This window comes from Leptonychotes weddellii, chromosome 3 (assembly GCF_054177405.1).
Source record: "Leptonychotes weddellii isolate Sample4059 chromosome 3, ASM5417740v2, whole genome shotgun sequence".
NCBI lineage: Eukaryota > Metazoa > Chordata > Mammalia > Carnivora > Phocidae > Leptonychotes > Leptonychotes weddellii.
Genome location: NC_138371.1, coordinates 100,077,587 through 100,094,146, shown reverse-complemented (window position 1 = coordinate 100,094,146; position 16,560 = coordinate 100,077,587). Strand labels below are relative to the sequence as shown.

The following is a 16,560-nucleotide window of genomic DNA, read 5'->3' as shown; positions in this document are numbered from 1 at the left end:
TGAGATTATCCAGTCTTAAGATTTTCCAGGAGCAGAGAGAAGAATGAAAAAAAATAAACAGAGCTCACAGAACTGTGGGAAACCATCAAATATATGAACACATACAATGGGAGTCCCAAGAGGAGAGAAAAAGAGGCAGAAATAATAAAGAAATAAAACTTCCCAAACTTGGTGAAAAACATTAACCTACACATTCAAGAAGTTCAATGAACTCCAAGTAGGATTAACTCAAGAGACCCAACCTAGCTACATCATAATCAAAACTATCAAAAGAAAAGACTGGAGATAGTGACTTGTCAGGTAAGGGATTCTCAAGATTAACAGCTAACTTCTCATCACAAAACATGGAGGCTAACAGTGTGTGGGACAATATATTCAAAGAAAAATATGAGAAAAAGAAAAAATGACAAGCAAGAATTTTATATCCAGCAAAACTATCCATCAAAAACAATGAAGGAGAAAATTACCCCCAAGAGTTTGTAGCTCCAGAGCCATCCTATCAGAAATACTAAAGGGAGACCTCTGGGTGAAATGAAAGGACACTAAACAGTAACTCAAATCTACACGAAGAAATAAAAAGCACCAGTAAAGGTATGTAGGTAAATATAAAAGATAATACCAATGTATTTCTTATTTAGAGCTTTCCCCCACCTGGTTTAAAAACAATTACAAACAGTAGTAATCATAAATCTGTGTTGATAGGCATATAATGTATCATACAATATATATACAATGTATCATACAAACTGTATGATAATAAAAGTATGGGAAGGAGGGGAACAAAGCTATATAAGAACAAAGTTTTTGTATACTAGTGAAATTAAGTTGTTAGTAACCCAAACTAAATTGTCATAAGTTAAAGTGTTAATGATAATCATCAGGACAACCACTGAGAAAATAACTCAAAAATATACAGTACAGGAAACAAGGAAATTAAAATGACAGATGTAAATCCTACTTGACTAATATTATAGAAAATGTAAATGTAATAAACTCTCTAAATGAAAGCCACATAGGATGGTAGTTCACATATACCAAATTAACAGACTGACAGTAAGTACTGGTCAAAACACGGAGCAACAGGAATTCTTACATGGCTGGTGGGAGTATAAATTAGAACTTTGGAAAACTGTTTAGGATCATTTAATAAAGACAAACATACAAATCTGATGACTTGGTAATTCCACATGTAGTTGTACACACAACTGAAATATGTGTACATGTGCATCAAGACAGTTGCATGAATGCTCACAGCAGCATTATCCATGGAAGACAAAAATGGAAAACAACCCAAATGTAGTATAAACAAAACACAGTACCACTACACACAACAAAATGGATGGATTGCAGAAACATAACGTTGAGCAAAAGAAATTAGATTCAAAAGAGTACAGCTTTTAAGATACAACTGAGGTAGGGAGGAAAAAAACAGGCAAAACTAAACTATAGTATTTAAGGATACACATTCAAGTAGTAATTCTACAAAGAAAAGAATTGAGGTAATTACCACCAAAGTCAGGATGCTGGATACTTCTGTTAGAGAAGAAAGATGGCTGCTGGGATGCTAGTAATGTTCTATTTCTTGAACTGGATGATGGTATATGGGCATTTGCTTTGTGGTAATTCACTGATGCATATGAATATGTATATATCGGTATAATTTTGTTTTGTATGCTTTCCTTTATGGGTGCTATATATCACAATAACAGTTGTAAAATGTTTAAGGCAGACTTAAGCAAAACAAAATATGTAAAACTAGGTATCTAAAACAAACTATTATCTCACTTCTGAAAAATATTTAGCATTAATAAATTGATTTGGCTAAACTTCTTAAAAAAAAAACCACCATGGTTAAAAAACAAACACACACACACACACACAAAAACACCATAGTTTCTGACATAGGAAAAAAAGGAGGGATGCCTGGGTGGCTCAATCGGTTAAGCGTGGGCCTTCAGTTCAGGTCATGATCCCAAGGTCCTGGGATCAAGTCCCACATCAGGCTCCTTCCTCGGCGAGGAGCCTGCTTCTCCCTCTGCCTTCCGCTCCCCCGCTTGTGATTTTTCTTTCTCTCTCTGACACATAAATAAATAAAATCTTTAAAAAGAAAAAAAGGGAAATTGTAGACTATCTACTGTGAATCTTTGCTAATTAGTTCCTAAAAAGAAACAAATTGCTCCTAGCAGGCAGAGAAACAAATTTATCAAACAAGGTAACTTGGGTGCAAAATTGAAAGATACGATAATGGTTTGAAGAGGCAGCATCCTCCTTCCATCTCCCTTCCAAACTCACATCAGGCCTATGACATTTTTCACTAGTATTTCTTCTCTTGAGGCTAAAAATGTCTCACACACACACACACACACACACACCCCCCACAATTCCTTTCCATGAAGAAACAAAACACTGTCCCAACGGAGGAGAGAATTGAGAGGAAAATAATAATTTAATTCCTGAAACAATACTGCATACCCATCACTGAAAGTGTTAACGAAAAAAAATAGCCACTTACTTGATCAAGATTTGAAAGGCTGTTAGGATCCTGACTCAGACCTTGGTACTGTCCCCTGAGTCTGTCACCAGCAGCTATTTTCCTAAACTTCTTCAGATCCACGACATACAGTGCACTGGATAGAGAAGAACTACTTATTATAACCATGGATTGTGGCAGAAAAAGTAACCTCGCTGAATAATGGTCACCAGGTAAACATCCTGGCCTCTCTTTGAAAAAGTAAGCTGTGGCCTCAGTGTGGAGCTCAGGGTCAGTATGTGCTCCTTCAAAGATGGCTCAGGAAATTATTGCAAAACCCATATTCTGCCACCACAAACTCACTTTGTCCCTCTTCCTTATTAAATTGCCTTCCTTATTTAGCTACCTTAAATCTCTGACAAAAGAAAACTTCTACCAAATGTCAGCAGATTAGGTAATAAAAGCTAACCATCAGTCAAAGATATCCTGTTGATGTCTTAAATGTTGCAGGGGAAAAAACCCCAAGTGTTACAGATCTTCTGGACCAAGAACATTAACTGATGACAAAGAAATCACCAAACCCCAACATTTATGTCTGTAAATGCTGCTACCTACACATCCCCAGACCTTCCAGATCTTCCAAACCACACTCGACCCAGAGCAGATAATGTAATGTTACACAGTCCATCCTAGGAGTTCTACTTCTAGGAATTTGTCCTACAGATATATTTGAAACATACTAAATGATGTATTTAATTATTCACTGCAACACTGTATGTCACAGCAAAATACCATAAATGACATATATACTGGAATAATATGTAGATGTAAAAAGGAAGGTCTCTCTCTCAGGACATTAATGTAAGATCTACTAGAGATATTAAATAAAGCAAGGCACAAAACTGTAAACATGATGGTATATTTTGTGTAAAAAAAGAAGTTCAGTTGATAATGTAAGAATCAAACTCTGGAAGGACATATAGTAAATTAATAAAGTCGGTTATCTGTTGTAGAAATGGGAACTGGGTAGAAGACGGAAAGAACTGGGAAGATTATTTTTCACTGCATATTTTTCATAATTTTTATTTTTGAACCATGTTAGTTTATTACCTATTCACAAATTCAAATATGTAAAATAAATTTTTTAAGAAAAGAAAATCAAACAACACTGGGAGTACTCCTTTTTCAATACCTGATATGATACTTTCGCCCAGCCAAATGACTGGCCCAGTACCCTGATTTCCAGAACCTATAGCCATCCATTTCTTTTCGGCTATCACAGAAAGGAGTATAGCCATAAGGAGCACCATCCAAATTGAAATCTCTTAACTCTTTCAGATCCGTTCGTACAATCTGGAAAAAAGAAGATCACAAGTCATTGTTTTGTTTTGTTTGTTTTAGACGGAGGGAGGCGCAGAGGGAGAGGAAAAGAGAGAATCTTAAAATAGGCTTCACGCCCAGTGCAGAGCCTGACACAGGGCTCCATCTCACAACGCTGAGATCATGACCTGAGCCGAAATCAAGAATCAGATACGTAACCAACTGAGCCACCTAGACGCCCCACAAGGCATTTGTTAAACAGCCATGCAGACAGCAGTTTTCTTAAAATACAGACTGCCTCACTGAGACATTACAGAGGGCAGCTCTGAGGTTAATGGCACAGGCTCCAGTGGTAGACCCAGTCTGAGCCCGGATTCTTACACTGATTAGCTGACTGCCTTCACTAGCAAGTAAGACACTTTGCCTAATGCTTGTCACACAGTTTTCTAAGTATTCAAAAAGGTAGAAATAAAACAAATTTACACTACTTAGCCTCTCTGTGACTGAGTTTCCTCATGTGTAAAATGGAGACTTCACAGGATTACATGAATCAATATATGGACAGCTGTGTAAAGATGCCTGACACACAGCAAGTACTCAACAAGGAGTAAGTGTGCTTATATTAGAATCCAGAAAGCATGCTTTAGGTCAAGCCAGTTGTGATACAGGGAGTCAGATGAGGCAGGTAATTCCAAAGAGGTGGATGAAGCCTCTGGCCACATGACCTATCACTTCCATTCAGATGATTACTTCGGGTTTCAGCCAGGTCAGGGGAAGGGGGAAGGTTGTAAAGGACAACTATATTCACACTTTTTGAGTTTGTGTGGTCTAAAACCACAGTGTGTTCCTTTTAGGTCAAATCTTGACAGGAGGAAGAATATCTGAAGAGTTCCAAATTATCAAGGCAGGCGTCTATCTACTAGAGCTTCCCCCCTCTTAACCATGTCAAAACTCCTAGCTTTTGGGTAAATAATTGGAGATAATGGCAAGCACTGTTAAACCTCAATCTTCCAGTTTCTAGTTTATATGTTAAATGAATTAAGAAACAAAACTGCATACATGGTGTAATCGCAACTGGGTAAAAGAGGCATAGAAAAAAAGATGAAAAGAGATACCTCAAATGCAAATTTTAAAAGTGATCACATCTGAGTGTAACTTTCCATATATTCTAAATAATGTAAGCATGTATTTTTCTGTAACTAGAAAAATAAAATCATTTAAAAAGGAGAAGGAAGTCTAATGCCTTTAATACGAACTGTTTTTGTTTTGTTTTAAGATTTTATTTATTTATCTGACAGACAGAAAGACAGCAAGAGAGGGGACACAAGCAGGGGGAGAGGGAGAAGCAAGCCTCCCACTGAGCAGGGAGCCTGATGCGGGGCTTGAAGCCAGGACCCCAGAATCATGACCTGAGCTGAAGGCAGACGCTTCATGACTGAGCCACCCAGGCGCCCCAATATGAACTGTTTAAATTTGGCTTGTAAGAGCTTACCTGATCAGCATCCACAAACAGGAATTTGTCAACAACTAGTGGGAAGAGCACATCCAGGAAGAGGATCTTGTAACCCCAGATGATGCGCTGTTTCTCAGTCTGTTGATGAAGCCACCGAGGCCATTTGTACTGAACAAGCTCATATTGGAAATTGTATTCATTTGCCATATAAGGTATGAACTCCTATTTTTGGACATAGAAAACAACAACCAACCATTTACTTTGATGAAGAAAATCAACTCAATAATGTAAGTCAGCCATCATGATTATGGCACAAGTAAAACACATTTACCATAACAGTGGTCTAATACAGAAATCTGACCCTGACTCACCTGTGACTACATAAAAAAAACAGAGAATAACTTGTACTGTGCTTTCTAATTAAACTATAATATACATGCTCAGAGGAAGAGAATGTTATTTCATCAAAACAAAAGATACAGATTTTCCTCCAATGTTATCCAAGCTTCAAACAGGTCATAATTTTGTGTTTGGTTTTATAACGACTATTCCTCCAAAATAATCCATCTGGAATGAACATAGAAATATGCAACTAGGGGCGCCTGGCTGGCTTAAACGGAAGAGCATGCGACTCTTGATCTTGGGGTTGTCAGTTCGAGCCCCACGGTGGGTGTAGAGATTACTTAAATAAATAAACAAACAAACAAACAAAATATGCAACTGAAGAAGGGAAACCTAATTAAAAGGAAAAACTTTAAATCATACAAATAACACTAAAGCAGTAAAAAAGTATATTATACCATACATATCTCCTTAATAAGAATCCTTTCCTTTCTCCTGAGGAACAAACCTTAAATGTGGGAGACAAATAATTCTTCAAGAACCAGAATTTCACAGGAGTCTTGGTATTCTTCAGTACTGATAGCATCATTATACTGTCAAACAAAAGCAAATAATAATCAATAATAATTTTCCAATGCTTTTTAATCTCAATGAAATCAAGTAGAGTCAATCACGAGACTGCTGAATGTTCTTCATGGCAGAGCAAATTGATGGCAAAGAGAGACCCTTAGTAATGGAAAATGAAAAACTGCACTTATTATATAAAGTTATCACTGCATGGAAAAGAAAGAGTATTTCTCACCCATAAAGATATACCTGATAAAGGCAAATGTCTTAATCATGTTACATCTTTAAATAAACTGCTTCATGAACTGCTACCTTGATTATGGTATAAATGAATAATGGAGGTTGTGGCTAACTGATTACAGGACTCTGAAAAGAAAACCTGTAAGGCCACCGCAGCTCTGTGTCACTGCACTGCCCCCCACAGCCTCAACTGGAGACCCCGCCAGGGAGGAGAGCAGAGAGAGGTCAGGGGATAGCAAATGGCCACAGCGTCAGGATTTCCTAACTTCAAAAACATACAAAAACAAACTGAGTCACGGAACTGAATTGAGTTACCAACATTTGACATTAACTGTTTTACAGGTCAGTTATTTCTTGGAAATGGGAGGCCTGAAACTGAGTAAAATGACAGTTTAATTATTTGCCATACTAGATTTGTCATGGAAAATTAAAATAAAATGAACCTTGGCATTAGGAAAGTCACTCTCAAGCAAAGGAGCATATTCATAGCCAAGCCTTCCCCTGGTGGCCACTGCATCAACCAGCCCAAGGCTATGACCTCTCTTTGGCCCTGGCTGTGTGACCTCAGGCAAGTTCCTTCACCCTCTGAATCTGTCTATAAAACAGAGGTGTTCTTCTGTGAGAACCAAGATCACTCCTGGCTCTAAACTCCTATGAATCTTCGGAAGGCAGGTCCATGGCCCTACTCCACTTCTATTCTCTGTGTTAACCTCCTAATTTCTGATTTAAGCAATACTTGGTGGCCAGTGAAACACCACTATTTATAATGTGCATGCAGTGGTATTAAAGGTTTATAGCCTTGTAATATCCACAAGATGCATTTATTATACAGCCAGACTTCACGAGATTGGCAGATCAAAACAAATACAATTATATATTAACAATCCTCAGAGTGCTTCAGATACACAGAAGCATAATGGACAGAATCCCATAAAACATTTACTCTCTAAATAAGAATACTGTGACAAACCCATTCGTATATACTGAAATAATCAACACAACTAACCGAAGAAATCTTTCATAGAGATGACCAGATGCCACGGAGAAAATATTAATTATGTCATCTTTATCTTGTTTCACTTCCTCAGTCTTCTGTCCTCCCGTAAAGCCCCTATAATAATAAAGATAAAAACAAGAACACTTGAAATGCTGGTACAGACACACAGCCCTTTAAGGGGAGAGCTGCAGAGATGTGTTTCCCATGCCCACTCCTTCCCTAGGGGGCGATGCAGGAGAGGCCGGTGAAGCATCCGCTGGCACCTGAGAGGGCACAACGCAACCAAGCCACCACAGGGAAAGACAAGGGTGCTGCCTGCAGCGTACCGCAGAGCTTCAGGAGTAGACTGAACAGAGGCGATCCCACAGAACATGATCCGCTCGATGGGAAGTAAACTGAACTCTCCGAAAGGCAGGCACAACCCAGTGAGAGTCAACAAGTAACTTCCCCATACGGGGACATTAACCTCCGTCACTCAGTCAGTGGAAAACACTCATCTACTCTAAATAGAAGTGCAAGATGTGGTGGCAGAGTGCAGACTCTGAAAGGCCCAGATAGGAGTCTTATACTCAAAAGAAGGGAGGGATGGTGCTTATATCTCAGTTTTTCCTTAAAAGATACTTTTTTTTTAAATGATGCCGATTTACCATTTGAAGGAGTCCCAAAATCCAGATTCATTCTCATTAGTTCCATCACTCAGCAAGTCTTCATTCACCATATCTGCCTTCTTCTGAACCTGCAACCATATGTGAGGAGTGTTGTCAACAACAGGGAACGAATTCTCCCACAAGCACAACAATCCACCCGGAGTCTAGACGAGTTCAATACAATGATCTTCAACATATCACATTAAAACTTCAGGTGATGAGCCAGCAACCTCTCTTAATTAGATAATAACTGTTTTTACTTTGAAAAATGGTCAAAGAACCTCAAATTCAACTATGTAGGAAAGAGAGTCTAAGCAAAACTAGAAACCTAATCCACCAAGCTGACAGCTGGTTTTCCAGGGGTAGAGTGCAGCCCACATGAGCGCTGTCAGGAAGAAGTCACTTCACATCACAGCCTGTTTTTAGGATTTACCAGGATAAAGACGGGTTGAATCTTCTCAACAACACAGGGACCAGTTTTCTGCTCAATCATGTGTAGTCGGCTTTAGATTTTACTGTGTGTAATGATTATTTATTCCATGATACCTTTTACTTGAATTTAAGGCACTAAGAACTTCAAAATTCTGAGAAGTGAAAAGAAATGAAATAGGGCTACCAATTATTATTGTCATTGAAATTTTCACTGGCATTCTTCCCAATTTTCTGAGAACAGTCATCAGTAATAATGTGAACGATGGCTATGTAAGCAAAACAGTATCTGTGAAAACACTTTATGTAAAATGAGACTTGTATTGCTCAGAGATTACCTAGAAGGTGCAATCTCTCAGATGAAGAAAGCCACAAATGTATATTTACAAAAGACATTTTACATTTTTTTTTTAATTTTTTTTTTATTTATTTATTTGAGAGAGAAAGAATGAGAGAGAGCATGAGAGGGAAGAGGATCAGAGGGAGAAGCACACTCCCCGCTGAGCAGGGAGCCTGATGCGGGACTCGATCCTGGGACTCCAGGATCATGACCTGAGCTGAAGGCAGTCGCTTAACCAACTGAGCCACCCAGGCGCCCCAAGACATCTTACATTTAAAGAAGTATTCTGGGGCGCCTGGGTGGCTCAGCTGGCTAAGTGTCTGACATGTCAGGTCATGATCTCAGGGTGGTGAGAACAAGCCCCGCATCGGTCTCCACACTGGGCATGGAGCCTGCTTAGGAGTCTCTCTTTCTCTTTCTCTCTCTCTCTCTCATCTCCCCCCGACCCCGCCCCTCATGCTCTCTCTCTCTCTCAAAAAAAAAAAGAGCATTGCAATAAACACTAAAATTCCAAAGGTGAATTAAAGTCTTAAGCTGGTTTTCCTTCCCTCCACCTTTACTGAGATATAGTTATTGACAAATAATTATTCCCCCCACCTTTACTGAGATATAATTATTGTATAAATTGAAAGTATACAATGTGATGATTTGATATGCATAAATATTGTAAAATGATGACCACAGTGACAGCATTATCAGTTAATGCATCCACCTACTTCTAGATAAGAGCTACTGAATGCCAGAATACTGCTACTTTCACCCACTATAAGAGTGGCTGCCTTAGTATTACCAAACTCACCTTCACTTTAATAATTTTGCTCTTGAAGTTGTTGAGAACAACAACAACTTCATCAGCATCAGGAGGAGAATCTGTGCCATCGTGGCTTAGAGAGAAAAGAAAGGGAAAGAATAAGACAGACATTACAAATCACAATTCTCAAAATGCAGTAAGTGGTGTGACATCAATCTGCCATATTTGTCCATCATCTTTATCATAAAGGAGTTTTCCAGAACAAATTATTTTCTCGAAACCTACAGGAAGTCCCTTCAAGCTACACAGAAGCACTGTCAGAATCTCTATCCTTCAAACACTGAGCATTCCAATCAGTCACAACCCAAACTTCCTTCTTGAGTCTCCTCTTTAAATTACCTTTCACAGAGTAAGAGGCTCCCAGTGCTGGCAAGCGCATGATGAGCACTTAATCAACACCTGTATTCACAAAGTCTGAGCCAAGTTCAGTATCAGCAATAGGGACTGCCTAGGAGCATGAGCCACTCTGCACCATCACCAGAAACACATCACTTCTACTCTTTCATGGACAAGTAACAAAGCATGGCTCCACTTCAGAGTTCTGTAAAGGCATCTACTCTATCCTTCTGCCTGGAGGCACACAATCAGCCAACTCTAGGCCCTGTACTCAATCTGGTGCCCATATTCTGGAGAAAGAACTATAACAAGCTCTATTTGCAGGGAGGGCTAGGGCAGAACAGGAAACATTTAAAATTAAAAATAAGAGGGCGCCTGGGTGGCTCAGTCGTTAAGCGTCTGCCTTCGGCTCAGGTCATGATCCCAGGGTCCTGGGATCGAGTCCCACATCGGGCTCCCTGCTCCGCAGGAAGCCTGCTTCTCCCTCTCCTACTCCCCCTGCTTGTGTTCCTGCTCTCGCTATGTCTCTCTCTCTCAAAAAAATAAATAAAATCTTAAAAAAAAAAAAAATTAAAAATAAGATATCCCCACTCAACTGTAATTCCTAAAATTTCCAGGCACCAATTTTCAAGGTGTTAAGTGCAGAAAGCCACGATAAAATATGAATTCACTGCATTCATTCACTGTCATCCAGCACAAAGCAGAGTTCTCAGGCAAGGTAAGATTCTGATGGGGAAGCATGAAACACATAGAGTCTGGGAATATCCCAAGACGAAGGGAACCCTAGACAGTAGGAAGAGAGGAAGACTCCACACTCTTGGGAAAGGGGAAGAGCAGCCAGGGAAAGGGCACACGGAAGGGACGGGGTTTAGAAGAAGAACAAGTAAACTTCTTATGATAGGATTAAATTCTGCAAAACCGTATTTAGGAAAACATTATTTGGAAGAAAACATGGTATTTACAATAAATATGTTATTATAATACAGCTTCAAGAAACCACGCTGCTCTATAGATGCTATAGAACTAAGATGACACAACAAGAGGGTGTTTTAAATACACTGTAATGGAAATCACTCCCTAAAAATTGACATAAACTCTCTTCACATAGCTTAAAACTAATTTAAATTGTGTTAAACAGAATTTAGATTACACCTTTTAAAAGGCAGTGTTAATATTTTTGTTTCCCCCTTTAATTTTTTTTAGCCAACATATAGTACATCATTAGTTTTTGAGGTAGTGTTCAACGATTCATTAGTTGTGCATAAACCCAGTGCTTATCACCACACATGCCCTCCTTAATACCCATCACCTGGTTACCCCATCCCCCGACTCCCCTCCCTTCTGTAACCCTCAGTTTGTTTCCTGGAGTCCAGAGTCTCTCATGGTTTGTCTCCCTCTCTGATTTCTTCCCATTCAGTTTTCCCTCCCTTCCCCTATGGTCCTCCACGCTTTTCCTTACACTCCACATATGAGTGAAACCATGCTCATGGATTGGAAGAATAAACATTGTTAAAATGTCTATGCTGCCTAGAGCAATCTACACTTTCAATGCAATCCCTATCAAAATACCATTGACATTTTTCACAGAGCTGGAACAAACAATCCTAAAATTTGTATGGAACCAGAAAAGACCCCGAATCACCAGGGGTATGATGAAAAAGAAAACCAAAGCTGGGGGCATCACAATGCCTGACTTCAAGCTATATTACAAAGCTGTGATCACCAAGACAGCATGGTATTGGCAAAAAAAACAGACACATAGATCAATGGAACAGAATAGAGACCCCAGAAATGGACCCTCAACTCTATGGTCAATGAATCTTCAACAAAGCAGGAAAGAATATGCAATGGAAAAAAAGACAGTCTCTTCAAAAATGGTGCTGAGAAAATTGGACAGTCACATATGCAGAAGAATGAAACTGGACCATTCTCTTACACCATATACAAAGATAAACTCAAAATGGCAGTATAATTTTTTTAAACTAATAGGCAGCCATAGCAAACCTGAAGGCAAAAACCTGGTGACTGACGAAATGCTCTGGAAGTACTTCCGTACTACCACAGACCAAGAAAGCCAGTCTAGCACCAAGATTTCATGGCCAAAGCTTACACTGTGTACCTGCAATTCACCCAGGATCAAGAAATACACCATCTATGTAGAAAAGTTTGAATGTTATTCGTTTCTTTTCTCCTTTCTTGAAATGACTCAATTTCTCATCTGCCTATGGTTTTCATCGCAGTGAAAGAATAATCTGATTCTGAGATGCTGTTAGCACAAAGGAAAGACTAAAGGGTGAAACTTGACTATACTTACTAGTATTTATACCACTTATTGCCCAATCATACCCTGACAATTCTTCCATACTCAATTTCCTGGAAAAGCATTGTTTCATCACACATGAATTAAATCCTTATTCCCTGGCTAACTGCCTGTGTAGTACTCAATTTAAGCTGATTCTCTGTAAAATGTTCTGGAAGAAAAGCACCTACATCACTTAATCCTACCTGTAGATTCTATAAATCTCTTCAGACCGACCCTTCCTTAGTCTGAGAATCCAAGCTCCCGGGTTGGCTTTTAACTGAAAGTAGCCCTAAGGCAAGAAGAAAGACAAATTTTAGTTCTCTTTGAAACATCAAAATGCTGTTTCTGAGGGACAGTTATTTCCTTTTCTGAAATATCACTCATATTTTAAATAAAAGTTATAATTTCAGTGCAATTCTTTAAAAAAAAAAAAAGAAGAAAGAAATCTACCCATTTGAAACACTAGCAAAATACAGGCCAGTGAAGCCAAGAAGGAGGTCATTGATCTGTAAGTGAGTGAAGGATCAATGTGTCATGTGTGAATAAGCTAAAAACCTCCAAAGCCAAGAAAAAATGCTGTCAGCTCTTAAGCAATGAATTTGCAGGGGCCAATTTGATTAGAACAGAATATTCAGAATATCCTAGCATTTTTTTTAGGCTAACATGTAATTCCAATCTGTAAGTTTAACTTTTGATTTTTATATTGACCAAATTCAGTCAATCATGAATTTTAATCTCCCTCATGTCCAGAATGCAAACTGTTCATCATAAACTGTAGTGCCCAAATTAACATGACTCAATACCACCACCTTATGTACAGATTATTTACCAGATTGGCCATAACAATGGTATCCACAATGACTGGGTTGGCTGAAGTTCCTAATGTAAACTGCAGTCCTCGTGGGGGCTGGCCTGTGGTGATGTCATAGCAGTGACCTTCCAGTAAGAGATACTCCAGCTCATACTCAGCAGCCACCACACTATCCACCTGCAACAGCAGAATTAAATCACTTGAAAATTACTCAGCAATAAAAAGAAACTGTTGAGACATGCAACATGGATTTCAAATGCATTGTACAAAGTGAACAAAGCCAGACGTAAAGGGCTGCATACTGTACGGTCATATTTCTAAGAAATTTAAGGAAAGGCAAAACTATAGTGACAAGAATGGGGAGGGACTGCCTGCAAAGGGGCACAAGAGAACTTTCTGGGGTGATGGAAATGCTCTGTATCTTGATTGTGCAAGGAGGTTTTGTACAGATGTACAGATGAGAGGATGAGGCTGTCATCTAGGAAGTAATATTAGGAAAACCGTGTAAAACACACTGCCAAAAGAATGAACTGATCTAGGGGCGCCTGGGTGGCTTAGTCGTTAAGCGTCTGCCTTCGGCTCAGGTCATGATCCCAGGGTCCTGGGATCCAGCCCCACGTCAGGTTGGCTCCCCACTCCATGGGAAGCCTGCTTCTCCCTCTCCCACTTACCCTGTGTTCCCTCTTTGGCTGTGTCTGTCAAATAAATAAATAAAATCTTAAAAAAAAAAAATGAACTGATCTAAAAACTAAAGAATAAAGAAGATAATGAAGAAACAATGAGAAACAGCAGAGAAAAACATAAATTCATCTTGGCCTACAGGATATAGCTGAAAATACTACTGCCATTCTAAAGGCAAATACCCAAAATGTATTTGATGACTCCATAATGGCACAAAGCCATTCATGTTCCACATCAACTGCCTAAATTATTATTGATTCCTTACAGAAAATACAATATAATTGCAAAGTACTGGGGTAGCTTGGCTTTAGTTAATTAAAGAGTTTTTATCCCAGGCTGGTTCACACTTGGCTCTGTAATCCTATCTAATGCTAATAACACACTATTTGGAGCTTAATATGTTACTGCAATACTAAATTCCAAAAGCGTAATAATGAAAGCTAAGGACTAAACCTCCACACGCTCACCAAATCCCAGGCTCTATGTTTTCAGCAGATACAGAGAAAGCGGAGAAAGTCTAGGAAAGGGCAGCAAAAACTCTAAGGACATGGAAGAGAGCTGCTCTGCACCTGTTCTGTGCCTCCTTACACCGCTCTTTAGTGCTTTCTGTGGCCATCTTACTATCTCTGAAGCAAAAGTTGGTTCTTCAAGGGCAAAGACAGCATTTCCTGTTTGTTAACAAACATGGTGGACAGGTTTGAGGTGGGGAATAAGGCAAGTGTGTACACACACTCTCCCCTAACTTAGCATTCTTGGGATGTAAAGAATCATGGGATTCTTCTTTACCCTAATGAAAAGAAGGCTGAGAAGTCCCTTAATAACTATCTTCAAGTTCCTGGTCTCCCAATTCCCAAGAGGAACCAGGAAACAGGCTTCAATTGTAAGAAGAGATATTTAGGACAGACACAGAGACAGTGGTCTTAAAAAGGAAGGAGGCTCTGTAAGCTCCTTATAAGGAAAGACCATGTGTTTTAATTCTTTTGTTAATACACTCTGAACTAGGTACAGAGTGAGGGCTGTGAAGATACAGCAGCAAAACTATACATGTGAGCTCTCAATCTTTTAAAAATGGACTGGGGGAAGGACCACTTACCTTAGATACCCAAAATAGCTATATGAACATAAATGAAATAAAGAACAGGAAAACAGAAAAATCGATGGAGCCGAAAGTTGGTTCTTCGAAAATATCAACAAACTGACAAACTTTTAGTTAGATTGACCACAAAAAAAAAAGAAGAGCCAACTCACTGACATCAGCAAGGGAAAAGGAGACATCACTCCAAAACTAAATTTTTTTTTCTTAAGATTTTTATTTATTTATTTGACAGAGAGAGACACAGCGAGAGAGGGAACAGCAGGCTTCCCAGCCGAGCAGGGAGCCCAATGCGGGGCTCGATCCCAGGACCCTGGGATCATGACTTGAGCCGAAGGCAGACACTTAACGACTGAGCCACCCAGGCACCCCTCCAAAACTAAATTTAAAAGACTGTAAGAAAATGCTATGACTAACTATAGGCCTACAAATTATAACCTGGATAAAATGGATAAATTCCTGAGACACAAACTCCAGAAAATGACTTAAGACGAGAGAGAAAATCCAAATAAATCCATAACAAGAGACTGAATTGGTAATTTAAAAATTTCCCAATTAGGCAAGAAAATTAAATAAAAGACATCCAGTTTGGAAAGAAAGAAATAAAACTACCTCTATTTGCAGATGACATGATCTTTTACAGGCCTATATACTAAGACCTATAAAACATTGTTGAAAGAAATTAAGACCCAAATAAATGGAAAGACATCCCATATTCATGGGTCAGAACACTTATTAATGTTAAGATGGCAATACTCTTCAAATTGACTTAGGGATTTAATGTAATCTCTATCAAACTCCCAGCAACCTTTCCTACAGATATTAACAAGCTGATTCCAAAATGCAAACAACCCAAAAGAGCCAAAACTACCTTGAAAAGTAAGAATAAAACTGGAAAACTAACTTACCAATTTCAAAACTGACAACAAAGCTAAGTAAGACAAGTGTGGCCGAAGGATAGACACACAGATCAAGGGAAGAGATCTGAGAGTCTAGAATTAAGTTCATTCAGGGCTAATAGATCTTTGACAAAGGTACCAAGACCATATAGTGGGGAAAGAACAGTCTTTTCAACAAATGGTGCTGTGACAAATGGATATTCACAGGCAAAGAACAAATCTGTAACCCTACCTCACACCATATATAAAAATTAACTCAAAATGAATAAAAGACCTAAATGTAAGAGTTTAAAAATCTGAAAGTCTTATAAGAAAACATAGGAATAAATCTTCGTGACCTGGGATTAAACACTGATTTCTCAGGTATACTACCATAAGCACAAGCAACAAAAGAAAAAAACAGATTTCATCGAGATTAGGAACATTTGTGCTTTAAAGGACATTATCCAGAAAGTGAAAGACAGCTAACAGAATGAAAGATATTATTTACCTGTCATATATTTGAAAACAGACTTGTATCTAGAATATACAAAGAACTCTTACAATTCCACAATAAAAAAAACCTGGCAATTTTTTTAAAATAGGCAAAGGATTTAAAAAAATAAAAAAATAAAAATAAATAAATAAATAAAATAAAATAGGCAAAGGATTTGAATAGACATTTCTCCCCAAAGATGATATACAGCCAATTAACACATGAAAAAATGCTCAACATCATGGGCAGGAATGGAAAATGGTGCAGTCACCCTGGAAAACAGTTTGGCAATCCCTCAGGTGATTAAACATAGAATTCCTGTATGTTCCACCAATTCCAAGAGAAAT

At 38.6% G+C, this 16,560-nt stretch overlaps 1 protein-coding gene across 2 annotated transcripts in view; it reads right to left on the bottom strand.

Moving 5' to 3' along the window:
- Window positions 1-2,431: 2,431 nt before the first annotated feature.
- Window positions 2,432-16,560, bottom strand: part of UGGT1 (UDP-glucose glycoprotein glucosyltransferase 1) — a 93,937-nt gene continuing 79,808 nt past the window's right edge. For both annotated transcript variants that reach the window (XM_081814651.1, XM_081814652.1), the window contains 9 exons: window positions 13,084-13,242; window positions 12,458-12,543; window positions 9,605-9,689; window positions 8,037-8,125; window positions 7,399-7,503; window positions 6,094-6,178; window positions 5,283-5,465; window positions 3,663-3,823; window positions 2,432-2,627 (listed from right to left, as the gene is read on the bottom strand). In XM_081814651.1, the coding sequence (XP_081670777.1) occupies window positions 2,447-2,627; window positions 3,663-3,823; window positions 5,283-5,465; window positions 6,094-6,178; window positions 7,399-7,503; window positions 8,037-8,125; window positions 9,605-9,689; window positions 12,458-12,543; window positions 13,084-13,242 (1,134 nt within the window). In that variant the 3' untranslated portion in view covers window positions 2,432-2,446. The remainder of the gene's footprint in view (window positions 2,628-3,662; window positions 3,824-5,282; window positions 5,466-6,093; window positions 6,179-7,398; window positions 7,504-8,036; window positions 8,126-9,604; window positions 9,690-12,457; window positions 12,544-13,083; window positions 13,243-16,560) is intronic.